This window comes from Passer domesticus, chromosome 8 (genome assembly GCF_036417665.1).
Source record: "Passer domesticus isolate bPasDom1 chromosome 8, bPasDom1.hap1, whole genome shotgun sequence".
In the NCBI taxonomy this organism is placed as follows: Eukaryota; Metazoa; Chordata; class Aves; order Passeriformes; family Passeridae; genus Passer; species Passer domesticus.
This window is the reverse complement of record NC_087481.1, coordinates 38,618,324-38,633,620: the sequence shown is the minus strand read 5'-3', so window position 1 is coordinate 38,633,620 and position 15,297 is coordinate 38,618,324. Positions and strand designations below refer to the sequence as shown.

The window sequence follows — 15,297 nt, the reverse complement described above, 5'->3', positions numbered from 1 at the left end:
GCTGCAGCAGTGCCGGCAGTGGCCCCAGGCCCCGGCAGTGCCGGCAGTGGCCCCAGGCCCCGGCAGTGCCGGCAGTGGCCCCCGGCCCCGGCAGTGGCCCCCGGCCCCGGCAGTGGCCCCCGGCCATGGCCCCAGGCCCCGGCAGTGGCCCGCGGCCCCGGCCCCGGCCCGCGGCTGCAGCGGGCCCGGCGCGCGGGGCGCGCCCTCTGGCGGGGAGCGCCGCGCGTCCCCCGCAATGGGGCCGGCCCCGCAGCCCCGCTCCCACCGGGACAAGCACCTTTCCTCCGGCGGGCACGACAGGCAGCGCCTTCGGATCTCTCGGTGTCTGCACCACAAAATACACTGCTGCGTTTTTATAGACTATTAGGAGTAGCATTTTCAGTCAGGTAACGCACCCAGGAAAAGAGGGTGAGCACACGACTGTACAGACTATGGGAGAGGCATGGTATGAGACAACAGAAGACTTTCAGAGTATTGTAGAACCATAGACTCATTTACTTTGAAAAAGACCACTAAGAGATCAAGTTCAGTTAACCTGTCACTACTGAGTCCACCACTAAGCCATTTCCCCAAGTACCACACCTACACATGCTACTTCCCTGTTCCAATGTTTGACAACCCTTTCAGTGAGTAATTTTTTTCTAATATCCAGTCTAATGTTGGTGCAACTTGAGGTTATTTCCACTTTCAGAATAAAAGCAGTTAGCCATGGATCCCAATACTATGCAGCGATTTACAAAATTACAACAAAAAGCACACCACCAAACCTACCTTCTGTTCTTGAAGAGGCTGTTCCAAGTTATTACTGATACATTCCCACTAAAGCCTGAGGGGTTATGGTACTGCAACATCAAAAATTTGCCTTTCAAATCAAAATGCCTATTACTGCAGTTTTTAAAGGTAGTTCACCCATCTTTTTCTGACAGATCTGTCATTGGAAGTAGTGGAAATCTACATGCAAGAACTAAATAAAAGCAGCTAAATTAATAGGTTTTGGAACATATTTTGTCAATTTAAAAACTTCAACACTTCTCTGAGACAAACATTTGTACCATTTGGGGACTGCTTGGTGTTTAGGATACTTACCTTATTTCCACAGTCATTCTTTAGTGAGTATGTGTTTCCATTTTCCCTCCTCAGTGAGTATACAACTCTGACCATGAAAGTATCTGTTGCCCTACACACGCCAGCCTGCGGGCATTGCTCTCTGTTAGCTTTCATTGCAAGTTTTATTGTGTACTTTTATTTTAGCTTGGATCTCTATATTTCCATATAGTGACTAAAAAGCACCAAGCAGCCCCCAGTGTGCTATTTTTGATCACCTAATGATAACTTCCACTGCCACTCTAACTTTAGCAAAGCTATATTCTTTTATCTACACAGTATGCAACTGACACTATGCCTCATGATTTTTAGATGGTACTTGGATTTTCACTTTAAGCATTACCTCAGTAGTCCTATGTGTCAGTGTTATTTCTCTGATAATTAAGGTGGCCCCATAAAACATTAGACAAAAGCAGGGAAGGGCTTGAATCCTTTTTGCTGAAATGAGGCTGACTCAGCTGATGCGTTGCACTGGGAGCTGGTGGCTCCAACAGCTGTCTTTCATCTTCTGCCAATCTCAGATGCATCAGTATCTAAGAAAGATGTTTGATAAAGAATAAATAAGGGAACTATTATCTTTTTTTAATAGGAAAAAAAACCCAAGACAACCCCCAAACAAACCAACCCCTCATAACCCAGAACCTGAAACCATTGCCCATGACTGCATTGTGTAGAAGTCCTGGACAGGAGGCAGAACTAATGGAACCTGGCATGGTTTAACCCCAGGCAGTAGCCAAGCAGTGCACAGCCTCTCACTCCCAGCTCCACCAGCAGGATCAGGGAGAGAACCAGAAGGGTAAAAGCTGGAACACTCATGGGTTGAGATACAGTTCAATAGGGAAAGCAAAAGACACACACACAGGCAAAACAAAACAAGGAATTAATTCACTGCTTCCCATGGACAGGCAGGTGTTATGAAGCTGAGTAAGGCAGAGTCCCCAGGCAGGTGCAAGAGAGAGCCCTTCATCACAAAAACCAGGCCTTTTAAAGCTGTTAGCCCATTACCAGGCACATTCCATTTAACCACAACAAACGTAATTCAACCAACAGCCATAAGCCAAAATGTGAGCACAAATGGCTGTATAACTTGTTTTTCTACCTCCAGTTCAGCTGAGTCACTTTCCCATAGTCCTCTTCTACTCAGCCAAAGTAGCAGGCCTGAGCCATGATTTTACAAGGGTAACAAGGCCCTTGTTTTATTAAGGTCTTACCTGCAACAGGCAGGTGTTCAGCCATCTCAAGGGATGCAGGATCCCACCACCTGTAGCCATTACTTGGGAAGAAAAAAACATCACTCCCAACATCCCCCACTTCTTCCTTCTTCTCCCACTTTATATACTGAGCATGATGGCATATGGTCTGGAATATCCCTTTGGTCAGTTTAGGTCACCTCACTGTGTCCTCTTCCAGTCCTGTACATAAGTTTCCTGTTGTACATTCTTTCTTATAATAAAGGAATAAAAATACCATATTCAATCCCATTAAACTAACCAGGTAAAATTGCATCTTGAAATGATGAATAAAATCAATTGTAGATATTTCACTTTACCTGTAATGCAATGGAACAAATTTCCCTTAGAGCAAGAAATGATGTTCGTTTCAGTAATACAAGCAAGATAAGAAGACGGCTACTGATGAGGAAATTGCACATCTCCAGTGAAATTGCATCTGACATGACAACAAATGCAATAATAATGACTCAGTCACAATCAAGGACTATAAAGAGAAATATTACAAGAGCAGAGCTTAGAGATAATTATATTAATCATCAAAATCAGATGCAGGGAAACCTAGCAAGGGACACTGTAAAATCAGAAGGCCCTGAGTTACCCTGCTGATCCATGTAGACATGAGAATGTGTTTTCTGTGTCCCTCTAGGCAGACATACTGTACTGCAGTGGGGTAGTATCTGAACATCTTAATTGTATCAGTAGATGTGTGTCAAGTTTTCATCAATAGGCACCATTGATAAGTGTATATACCCTCCTCTAAAAGTAACCTGATACTTTGTGAAACAATATTTATTATAAAGGTCTTCATTTTTCAGCAGTCATTTAGCAAGGAAAAAACAGTTTTATAGCTTGGACACATCTGCTCCAGGCATGATCACATGATTGGTTTCCTTAGCATTAGATTTATACAGTCTTTCTATTGAGTGGGCTTTCTATGAGCCAACCACTGATCTTTGACTTTTGAGGTACAGGCTCTCCATCTTCACTCACTACATACAGTCTCTGCACCCTGTGCAACAACTTGACATCAACGAATGAAAAGGAAGTTTTTCCAGTTGCCAGTTTTGAAGCACAACTGCTGCTTCATATTAAGTTGCCCAATTTTTAAGGTGAAAACACGAAAGTATAATGGGCTCTCACAGAGCCTTGCTTGCTCCACATGACTCTGTGTCAAATTAAACACCAAGCCCAGTTTGATGCAAACAAGAATGAGATCAAACAGCTACTCTCTAACAAGAACACCTCACACATTAGACTTCTCAATGACACATCAAAGCTCTGGGAATACAAACGTTTTAAAGCTTTATGCAATTTCACCCAGCCACACCTACAAGAAATGAAGGCTGCACGGAGAAAGCCTAAGAATAGGAGATCCAGTTTTTACTGGTACACAGACCTGGAAGTGCTTCTATGAAGAGATAAAATCTGTCTATGCTCACATCCATTAGCTTTCCTTTGTAGTTTTGAAAGGTGTTCCCCACTTACGTAAGAGAAGCAAACTGCTTCCACATAGGCAGAATGTGTGATCTTTTATTGAGGCGCTTCTTTTATACTTGGGGGCCTTCTTCAATGACATAGCTGAAACTGCTCATTTACTGATGACGTTCAGGCCTCAGCTAACGAGGCAGAGAAAATTCCAAAAGCCACCTGTCATGATAAAGTGGCTAACAGAGAGAAAGCAAAGAATCCAGTCCTCTCAGCAGCTATTGAAAGCATACACGTTTCATTTCACAGAATATCCTCAGGTAGAAGGGACGCACTGCTCCAGGAGTCACACCACGTTCCTGAGAGCAGTGCTCAAACACTTTGAACTCCGTCAGGCTGGTGCTGTGACCACTTCCCTGGCGACCTTAAAACCTTTTTCTAACATCCAGACTAAATCTCCGCTGACACATCCTTAGGCCGTTGCCTTGGCTCCTGTCGGTGCCACCACAGACACCGGCCCTGCCCCTCCGCCTGCCCTACGCGGGAGCTGCTGGGGCGAGCTTTCACCGCCTCAGGACACCGGCCCAGCCGCACGCTCGGGAGCGAACCCACGGCACTGCAAGTAACAGGCAGGAGCCACCCAGAAAGGGACTCTGCTGGGGAGTCACTCGGTTAGGGGTAACCAGCATTTCCTCTCGACAGGATACTTGACAATCACTTATTCTTCTATTGAGGCAATAAAGACTAACAGCATGCCCGTCTCACAGAAGCAAGACCCCAGGGGCTGTATAGCCCCGCAAACAGCACTACTGGAGCACCTTCCCCGGGCGCCGCGCCCGCCCGGCTGCGTTCGCAGCGCGGCGCCCTCAGAGCCGTGAGGCGGCGCCGGCCGCCCGCGCCCTCAGAGCGCCCCGAGCCCCGCCGTGCCCGGCCCGCCCGCACGAGGGCGCGCAGCAGCACCGCACGCCCGGCGCGCCACCGCGGCCACCCGACACAGCGCTGAGCGGCACCTCCACAGCCAATAAACGCCTTAAAGAGGGGCGGGGCGGGCGCTGCTGGCCAATAGGAGAGCGGACAGCGGGGAGGCGGGGAATGCGAGGCCCAATTGAGAAACTTTCCGGCCCCGGGAGGGTGGGAACAAGAGTAGGTTCAGTCATAGACGGTGCGCGCTTCCTCCAATCAGAGCGTCTCCCCTCATCGCGCGCTCTGGATTGGCTAACAGATAGCCTCAGTTCCCCCGTCTCGCCAATAGGAAAGCAGCGCTGCATGACAGACGTTCGGCTCAGCCAATTACTGTCGGCACGGAGGACCCAGCCTCTCTCTCTTGCAAAATGGCGGCCACAGCTCCTGCTGCGGCTCCTCCCGCGGCCGCCCCGCCGCAGAGTCCGACGGCGGCTCCCGCCGCCCCGGCGGGGAACGCTGCCCCCGCGGCCGCGCCGGCCCCGCCGGCCGCGCCGGCCCCGCCACCCGCCGCGCCACTGTCAGCCGCGCTCTCGGGCCCTTTCCCCGGCGGCCGCGTGGTGCGGCTGCACCCGGTTGTGCTCGCCTCCATCGTGGACAGCTTCGAGCGGCGCAACGAGGGCGCGGCGCGGGTCATCGGGACGCTGCTGGGTAAGAGCCGCCGTCCCGCCCGGCCCTGCCCTCGGGGGAGCGCCCGCCCTCCCCGCGGCGCCCCCTTACCCTTCGTGTCCCTCCCGCAGGCACCGTGGACAAGCACTCGGTGGAGGTCACCAACTGCTTCTCCGTCCCGCACAACGAGTCCGAGGATGAGGTACGCAGCGGCCCGGGGTTCTCTGGGCCGGGCGCCCCCCGCTCCGCTGCTGCACAGTATTGTGCCCCTGTTCCCTCCGGGCTAAGCACCCTTAACCAGCTGTATCCCTTTCGCAGGTGGCTGTGGATATGGAATTTGCCAAAAACATGTATGAGTTGCACAAGAAGGTGTCTCCTAGCGAGATCATCTTGGGCTGGTAAGTTGTCCCGTAATTCACTTTGTCACAGATGGAGAAGCAGAAGCACTAATGCCCGTGACAGTCACACCTTGCAACTCTTGTTACATAGTCAGCGGTGAAGCTCTTCAAGCTCAGGAGAAGAGATGGTATTGGAGACTTAAAGGATTTGGTTTTGTTTATATCTAGCAAGGTACCACAGAGGAGTGATGTGTTAGAGAATGTGTGCCCAGCTTTGTTAGAAGAACTTATTTCCTGTAATACAACCTGTACCATGGAAGTTAACTGGTGAGAAAGAGGGGAGAATACAAAAGAGGTTTTTAATGTACCAAAGGCGTCAGGAAGAATTGCTGATACCAGTTTGAGTACTTAGTTCTCTGCTGGAAGTAACCTGTGTGTGGGATGTGCAGCAAGATCAGTACAGTTATGGGAACAGTCTGTGTCTGAGTGCGTGGCACAGTGTGTTTATCACTCTTTTCATGCCTACTAAATGGCTTCATTTTCTTTCTGTGTAGCAAGCTTCCTCAACAGCCTTCTAATGGCACAGCAGAGAGCAGTTCCGGTGACAGGAGCTTGCCTGAGAATGTGAGATGCTAATTGTAGAGCAGTTAAAGGAGCTAGATTAACGAGTTAGACCTCCTGCAGAGGGATGTGTGATTTGTGGATGACAAAATTCATCCAAGATTGTTTGGTGCGCTTTGACTCACCTAGATGGAAAAAGCTGCTCTAGAACACAGTGACAGGTGTATATTGGATGTCTGATGTCAATTTACTGATGTTTTATGGCTGGTACTACAACACTGGCCCTTGCATATTTCGGGTGTGGGTGTGCTCAACCTCTGATTCCAATAATTTTAGGGACAAGAGGCTATGAAGTAAAAAATCCCCAGTTAAAACACTTACGTTTAGTGTGCTGCTACAGCTCATTGTTTGGAAATCAGTGGTTTAGGATACAAAACTTTAAATACCAACAATACAAAACACTGGGCACTTGAGTTTTGGAAGGATGGCTGTTTGACGTGTGTTCTTTTGAAGGTATGCAACAGGTCACGACATCACGGAGCACTCAGTCCTGATCCACGAGTACTACAGCCGGGAAGCACACAATCCAATCCACCTCACCGTGGACACGAGTCTCCAGAACTCACGCATGAGCATTAAAGCCTATGTCAGGTACTCTGGGAGGGGAGCAGTCTGAATTACTGAGATGCCCCATCAGGGTAACAAGGAATGTAGGGGGGTGCAGTGTCCTTTTTTGGACAATATTGTGCAGTAGTTAAACATAGTGGTGATCCAGGGATCATGGCTTACTTCTCATTGGAATGTCTTGACCATTGTATATAGGCTTAAAGACTTCATTAACTAGAACCTCGTTGGGGTGGGTAATTGTGACTTAATTAACAATTTTCAGAACATCTCTGGAATATTTCACAGGGTTCACACAGCTGGCAGCAATGTCACTAACTTCCATCACACTGACTGAATGCTAGCCTGTAGCAATAGGGCTTTATTGCTCAGCAGTGCCCTTATACAAGTCGGAGGATTAGTGTGGTTAAAACAATTCAAACAGCATCTTATTGGTGGGTCTTTCTTCCCCTAAACGCCATAATTCTTATCAGTTAACAATGGAGATTAAATATTGAGAAATTAAACTCTTCCACCTCACTGAATGCCTTCCAGTACTGGCTAAGGAGCTCTGCTCTGCTCAGAAAAAACCCTTTTCTTTGTAGAGAAAGTACTGCTTCTTGACTGCATCTTTAAAATGGGAACCGTTCCATGATATCTTACTTAAAGCATAAATGGACTTCAAGTACTTTGAATAATAGGTATAATAAAGGTGTTGAGAGTGCTTTATACTTGGATTTTGTCATATTGCTTGTTGTTTCAGTCATTTTGTAAAGCGTGAAGTATTTCAGGATAAAAGAGCACTTTCTCTAAAAGCAAGAAGGAACTTTGGTTAAGATGATAGTTCTTCATGCATTCATGGTGATGTCAAACCAGCTAGGGGTATTCTTGGATGAAAAAGAGCAATTAATAGCATGCCAGAACTGGTTTCCTGTCCTTAGTTATCCTTGGGTTTTAAAATTGCTGATTTTGGTGAGAATGAGTAATGCACTTGTGTTCATGCTTTAGTGCTAACAGAGATCTTTGAGATGGAAATCTCCTTCTTCCTCCCTTATGTATGTCCATGCTGAAAACGTTTTGTTGTTCTCTTTTTTTTTTTCCTAGTGCCCCAATGGGAGTCCCTGGTAAAACTATGGGCGTGATGTTCACACCACTAACAGTGAAATATGTTTATTATGATACAGAGCGGATAGGAGGTGAATGCTTTCTTCCTATTTTGGTTATAACCATTGTTGTGACAATGTTCAAATGCTTCTTTTACCCTGATAAAACTGCCATTCTGGGAATTTTACTGGTAATCAGACTGTTTGCTGAAGCTGACCTAAAAAATCTTCAACAAGTTACGGGTTTAAAGTGTTACCTGTGGCAGTCAGTTTTTCTCACTGCTCCTCCTTTTGCTTTCAGTGGATCTCATCATGAAGACCTGCTTCAGCCCCAACCGAGTGATTGGCTTGTCCAGTGACTTGCAGCAGGTGGGGTCGGCCTCAGCCAGGATCCAGGACACCCTGACCATGGTGCTGCAGTACGCCGAGGACGTGCTGGTACGGCCAGCTTTCTGTCAGCCAGAAAAAAACTTTCATGTTAACTTGTGCATCTTGGTTTTCTCTTTATTATTTCTCTTTCTGGGCCATAAACTTTGAGTTCCACTTATGCTGAAGTGTGTGTTTCTTATGCTTAGTCTGGCAAAGTGGCTGCTGACAACACTGTTGGGCGCTTCCTGATGGATCTTATTAACCAGGTGCCAAAGATTTCACCAGAGGACTTTGAGACCATGTTGAACAGCAATATCAATGTAAGATCTTAATTACTTTTTTCTGTGCCTTGCTAGCAATTTTAAATTTTTTTCATACAGATATAAATTTGTCTGTGATCTGTCTTTTCATACAAACATGCTAATAGCTAATACAGCTTTTTTATTGTTAGTGATTTGGTGTTTTAAGGGCTGAGGGTGGATAAAGAAGCCCAGCATAATCTTGCACGCAACTCCAGATAAAAGTATTCATTTTTAAGGACTTAGGTATTTTGCATGTCATGTGAAAACCAGTACCAATTTTTCTTTCATATTGATTGGACAGTATGAATGACCAAACTTAAAAAAAAAATTATTTCAGCCAGTAACTGGTGACTTCCCAGATTCTTTTGTCTGACCTAGAGTTCTGTCTCTTTGCATAGCACTTACAAACATGAACAAGGTTTTAGCATGCTACCTGATTTCTCTAAAAGACTTTTAGAGAACTTGAGTTTCTGAATGTGTTGTTAACCCACAGTCTGTAAGACCAGAACTAATTTTTAATTTTGCTTATACCCTTTGACTTCTCTGGTTAACATGGGTGAACTCAGAGTTAAAATTTCACAAGCAGTGTTTCATATGTCAGGAATCCAAAAGCTTCCTGCAAGGGAAGCATTCCTCAGGGTAGGACTTTCAGGACTAACAATATTTCTTGTAAGCTGATTGTAAAATGCTTTACAGATGTTAAAAATTCAGGTAATAAGCTAGCATTTGTTAATATTTCTGATCACTGTTTTTTTCCCCTTCCTTTCAGGACCTACTGATGGTAACCTACTTGGCAAATCTCACACAGTCACAGATTGCTCTGAACGAAAAACTTCTGAGTTTATAAAGAAATTTTGCCACCCTACACTTTAAGGAGCCTGAAGAATGAGCAGATACACTTTTCTGTGGTGTTAGAAATTTCCTTGGACTGTAATTTAATTATCTACATGACTTGGTTTACATCATTATTTCCATTGCTCTGAAAAGTCCCTAACATGCTTTAGGAAATGAATGGGAGCGGCTGCAGTTCAGTTGAGCCTGGTGTTTTAACATGAAATATGAGAATCTTAGGTCTTGCGGATTTGTCTACTTGTATAACAAAATAACAGCTTTATTATAAGAATGTATTTGGAATAAAAGTTCCATTGCAGTGGCAACAATGGCTTCTGTCCAGAAAAAAAACTTTCTCATTCATTGTGTAATGAATCCATTTTTGAAAGAGGGTGGGGGCGTAAGGTGGCATCAGGAAGGAAAGAGTGGATGGGAGTGAACTCCAGTTCTTTGCAGTTTTTTTTCCAACTGCTAAAGCACACTGCAAGTGTGGGGATTTGTGTTGTATATAATATGCTTTAGCATGCAGGTCTGCAGAATAGTCTGGTTTAGTAGTGGTGCTGTGTATATCCCTTCAGCAGGGTACTGACAGACTACGAGACAGTAAATTCAGTTTATGGTATCACTTCTGTGCATATAATTATTTTCTGATTGACTGGGAAAGGAAGTAACAGTCAACAGCATTAGCCCCTCTTAAAGAGGGAGTTCAGAGAATTAAAGTCAGCAACTGAGTTCATGGTAAAAGAGTTTGAAAAGCATTTGTGGCTAAACAAGATTGGCTACTGAATTTTCCATCTTTGCCAAAGAAGAAAAGGACAGCAAAATGACAATCCATGAGATTTGAGGTTGAAAGTTAGGTGGTGCCAAATAGGAATTTTCTATTTCATAATGCTCTACTGCTGCTAAAATTATGTGAAGAGAAACCCCATTTTCTCCCCAAGATATGTTTCATGTTAACTAAGTTCCAGCTGGAAGAAAGCCAATACAGATATCAGCTGTAACTTTGCACAGTCTCTGCCAATAACATTACCTTTAGAAGGCTGTCTTACAGTTCAGCTGTGCTGAGGGGGTATCTGCTTTTACAGAGTTAAAGCATCCCTTTTCTACAACAATACTGTTCTCACCTTACTGAGGGCTGTATCTGGTGAATTGATTTGAAATTGAAGTATGCAAAGAGAGTGTTCTCCAAAACTGGTAATTTGCCAGCTAAATCCAAGAATAAGACTCAGATTACAAATCTGTAGATCCTGTATTGGTTGTTCCAATCTAGAGAGCTCCCCCAGTGACTCAATGCTAAATTCTAAGTTCTAATTGCAAGGTCAATGTAAATGGAAAGTGAAGGTCCAGGAAAGATCCTCATCTCATTGAAAATGTTATTTGTGAGCATTAAATAAGTATTGGAACTCAACTCTTTTTTTATTAGTCTGAACAAAAATGTTTTGCTTCCCTTTCTCTTTCAAACTTAATATTCTTAAATTCAGCCATTTAATGTGTCAAAATTTTCAGATCACAGTATTTTGTGAAGAAAGTTTTGACGTGGCAGAAAAGAAGAAGCAGCAAAGGTGAATAAGGCTCAATTACTGCAAAGAAGTTGCAGTGGCGGGGGAAGCAAAATATTTTTTTCCCTGATCTCTCCTCTGCAGGAAACTCTTCCATTCCCTGTTAGGAAAAGGGAGAAAACATAAAAAGAAAGCTATTCAGCTTTTAGAGTGTTAAAAATCTATGTTGTTTTATAAGCTGGCGTGCACAAAATGCAAAGTTCCAAGAAGAACAATTTGTGATCATTGTGGAATTTGCCAGTCCTTGCAAGTACTGAAGACTAATAATGAAGATATGTGATGCAGGACTAAGGTTATGTCTTCCTAGGTGGAAAGATTCACTGCAAAGCAGAAGTGTCTGAAGTGACCAAAGTCCACGAGTTTAGGCCTTTGCAAGACAGGACATTGCCAAATGCTTGGAGGAGGAAAAGAGATCCCTTTTAAAAAACTCTGTCTGGTCCCGTCCATTCTGTCCTTGTGAGTGGACACATGGTGATCCTTACTTTGACTCTGGAGTTTTGAATGTCCGATTTCAAATTTCAGTGACCACTTTTATGAAGGACAACACTGTGAGCACAAGTGTAATGCATCATTTTGCTTAATTGTAAAGCCTGAGCTGTGCTGTTACTTAGAAGACTCTATTCTATTAGAATAATAATTCTGTTAGAATTGTTCCACTCTACAGAACCTGTCTAAAAACTTGAAGTTCAATAGAAAATTTGGTGGGGAAAACTTGGGAGTCAAGAAACATCACCAAGGATTTCAAGCTTTAACTCTCTATTGGTTTGTAAATGGCATGAATTAATTAGGGAACTTTCTCCTTTTCTTTGCTTGTTTGTATGTTTCTTCAGGATGTGTTACTCCAAATAATTGACAAAGTTAATTTCACATAGTCAAGACAGATAATTCTCTAGTATTCTATATATTATATTGACTTCTACTAGTGATCTCACTAAAACAATAACAAACTTCCATCCTCTAACACATTCAGCATTTTCTTTTCCTAGATGACTTCTCTGAATGAGTATAAATTCCTGGACATTACTGTATTATGTTTATATTTGGCAGTGTGCATATTTTCCTGGTAAATATTAGGCTTTAAAATACCTTGTTCAAACAACTCTTTTACCAGCTCCCAGCACTCAAGTATTTAAGGGCTCAAATTATGTAAATTGTTAAGAACGTTAAAATGTTTAACATCCTCAAATTTGTTTTCTAATCCTGGCTTAGTTAAGCTCATCTTGAGTTTTTACCTAAGCATGAAGTTCTTGAACAGTTCTTTTCCTCAATATATATAATAATATTCAGAACAGAGTTTAATGTTACAATGAATTCTCTTGTTCTCTTTTGGTATAACTTGGAGGAATGTATCAAGTCCATCCATCTTGTTGCCTTGGGCCTTTCTCAGACACAATCTCAGGCAGCTTCATCAAAGGAGGAGAGTTTCAGCTGAGGGCCTCTGGGCAGTACAGAGGCAATGAAACTGGGTTTTGCAGTGAGCATGGTGACTCTGGACAAGCTGCAGTTTAATTAGCACACAGACATCATACATTATGACTTTGACATCTTCCCAGCACAGTAAGACTGCTGTGTTTCTTATCAAAATTAATACTTACAGGACAAACTACCTTATTCATCATTTATATTTAGGGAATGCTTTCATAAAAATTCAGGAGAAGGTGGTAATAGTCCACTATATTTTAAGCAATGAGACTCAACAGAAAAAATTCTATAATGTATGGAATAACAAACCTTATTGTTATCTGCAATTTGAAACTTAAATCCTTGCTGCCAGAATAGCAACTTCATTTGGTGATTATTTCCATGTACTGGGATGAAGGTCACTAAATTTGCTTTTTTAGTTGAGTCACTTCAGTTTCTTGGCAGCTGCAAAGAGGAGGCAGTGTTTTGGTGTGCGATTTTGTGAACCTGTGGACATACGCCTCCTATACCTGAAATTCACGGGTTCAGTCCTAATGACTAAAATTGATGTGAAAATGTTAGACACACAACCCTTCCAGAACAGTTAAGCAGAACAAGCTGCTGCTGTCCTGTGCTTTGAGGAAGGGTGAAGCTTCAATTTCCTCTTCAGTTTCCAAGAGGAACCAGAGAGTGGCTGGCAGTCCGCAGGGCCGATGCTCAGAGCAGGGCGGGCGGAGCGCTGACGTGACTCACCGGGCAGCGACTCCCTGGAGCAGCTCAGCAAACACAGGGCTCCTCCTGCCTCCCGAAGGGAGCTGCTCGCTCTGCTCCTGCACACAGGCAAGGTTGGCTCAGCAGCTTACTGGGACTGTGCATTTCAGTCACTGCAAGGCAGGCTGACAGGAGAAGTGGTTTTGGTACATAATGTAGACTTGGGCCATGCAGCATCCTGTGGGTTTGTTACACTTTGACCTATGGCTCAAAGCTGACCAGTTCTTACAACAAACTTGAGGAAAGTCTTTGTTTTTAGTTTAATTGTATTGGCTGGAGTAGAACACCACAAATAATACTTTATATTACTTAAGTGGGAAATAATGTTTCAACCAGGACACAAAGAAGCAGCAATGCTTTAGCTGCCTACATCATCAACAATAAATTCCTCTGGAAAAAAAGTTTTGTTTCAGCTCTTTTGACAGCACTCAACACAACTATGTAGTTGAGCTGACTCACTCCAGATCAGAATTCTGTCCAGTACCATGTCCTGGGATCAGATGCAAGAATATAACAACAGAGAAGAACAAAAGTTTGTCTCTCCACTAAACTTGAATTTTCTAATAGTGAGAAGCTGCCTTGACACTGCATGGGGTTTTAGAAGCTTTCCTAAATGTGTGGGCTCCAGGTAAAGTAACAAGCCAAGGGATTTCCCTAAATACAGAGTGAAATTAGATGACCACAATTGTTCCATTGCATGCTTTAAAAAAGTAATTCCAAACATTCTTGTTGATACAGGAACATTCAATGCATTTAACAGATTCTTCAGACACATGTAATTTTGTTAAAAATATTCTATTCTTCCTTTTACACAAAAAGAAAGGAATATGTTTTAAAACAAATTTTTCTTTTCTTGAGTAGCTTAAGTCAAAACAGTCCACTAAATGAAAAAGATAAAGAACTGTGTATTTTATAAATTTACTTGGTTCCCATGGAAACAAGGATTAAAAGATATACCTGTCCTGAAAGAAACGTGCTTAACAGGTGAAATAAAGTAGACATGCGCTTGGAGTGTCAGCTGAAGAATGTTGTGAGGATTAAATTCTTAAAGCCACTCCTGATGTGTTCTGGGTAAACAAGAGAGAACAAGCCCGATTTTCCTGGATAGGTAATGTATTAGATTCATGTGGCTTTAGGTGCTCTTCATTTGAAACAAGCAAGCACGGTAAATTATTACCCACCTATTTTCTGCTGTCTGCACTTCACGCTGTTTTATGGACAAAGAGAACAGTGGTTGTTATTTCATCTCCAGCTGAAGTGCTGCACCAGGTTACAGGAAAAAACCAAAGCTGTTTGCATTGGAATGGTCTCTGAACTGCTAACATGTTTGTCATAAACAAAAAAGGGGATATTTTGAATAACCTGAAGTAATTGGCGCACAATATTATAGGTGAATCTTTCATAATTTGTATCTTGTTAGTCAGAATGTCTTATGAATAATTAACCACCAGGCAAAGAAAGGACTACGTGTGCGTAATGTCTATTCAAAGTATAATAGTAATAAACATTACAACAGACAGAAACAAAACAGTAAGTGCACTCCCCATAATTACATTCAAATAACTATAATTAGGATTTCTTTCTAGAAAAATGTATGTAGTACTCAGTCAATCTTACCTTTATGTCCTCTTGGGACTTATAGATCCTGGTCTTCAGTAACTACAGCAAAAGGAGCGGCTCCTCCAGCTCCATGCACTTAGGTCTTTTATATTCTTTGCCTGTTACATGCAGTTCTGGTGGCCTGGGTGACTTGATGGACTCCCTGCAGCTACTGAACAACGATCTTGATCTAAAGACGCGTGTGTTACTGGATTACAGACTTGACTTAAAACTGCACGCACTAGGGCTGAACTCCATTGCAGTGGTGCTACCTGGAAACTGCAGCGTGGACTTTTCTCTCCCTTTCCTACCGGGTGCCAAAGGGCTCCCGTGGGACAGCATCTCCAGGCGCTCCCTGCGTGAACGCTTCCCTGTCACTGGCGAGGGGCTCTGCCTTCGTGGCACTTGCGCCTGCGAGCTTACCTCTGCTCCGTCCCGAGAGATAACCGGGCATCTCACAGGCTCCCTTCAGCGAGGCGGCCAGCAAAGGGCTGTGCGCTGGCAGGGCCGTCACTGCCGGCCCCGGGCGC

The 15,297-nt window shown here is 43.8% G+C and overlaps 1 protein-coding gene and 1 long non-coding RNA gene across 2 annotated transcripts; one reads left to right on the top strand and one right to left on the bottom strand.

Moving 5' to 3' along the window:
- The first annotated feature begins 5,075 nt into the window (after window positions 1-5,075).
- EIF3F (eukaryotic translation initiation factor 3 subunit F) lies at window positions 5,076-9,766 on the top strand. The gene is made up of 8 exons (XM_064430575.1): window positions 5,076-5,372; window positions 5,462-5,532; window positions 5,649-5,728; window positions 6,743-6,880; window positions 7,937-8,028; window positions 8,237-8,373; window positions 8,511-8,624; window positions 9,376-9,766. The coding sequence occupies exons 1-8, from the start codon at window positions 5,093-5,095 to the stop codon at window positions 9,451-9,453; spliced, it is 990 nt and encodes a 329-aa protein (XP_064286645.1). The 5' UTR covers window positions 5,076-5,092; the 3' UTR covers window positions 9,454-9,766.
- On the bottom strand, window positions 9,447-15,275 carry LOC135306490 (uncharacterized). Its single transcript, XR_010367300.1, has 2 exons — window positions 15,191-15,275; window positions 9,447-13,227 (listed from the first exon to the last, which is right to left on the bottom strand). It is a non-coding gene; the product is annotated as an uncharacterized LOC135306490 (long non-coding RNA).
- Between the last annotated feature and the right edge of the window lie 22 nt (window positions 15,276-15,297).

Coding starts and splice junctions, on each gene's coding strand:
- EIF3F (XM_064430575.1), top strand. CDS start 5,093: ATGGCGGCCACAGCTCCTGCTGCGGCTCCTCCCGCGGCCGCCCCGCCG. Junction 5,373..5,461: donor GGTCATCGGGACGCTGCTGG/GTAAGAGCCGCC, acceptor TCCCTCCCGCAG/GCACCGTGGACAAGCACTCG. Junction 5,533..5,648: donor ACAACGAGTCCGAGGATGAG/GTACGCAGCGGC, acceptor TCCCTTTCGCAG/GTGGCTGTGGATATGGAATT.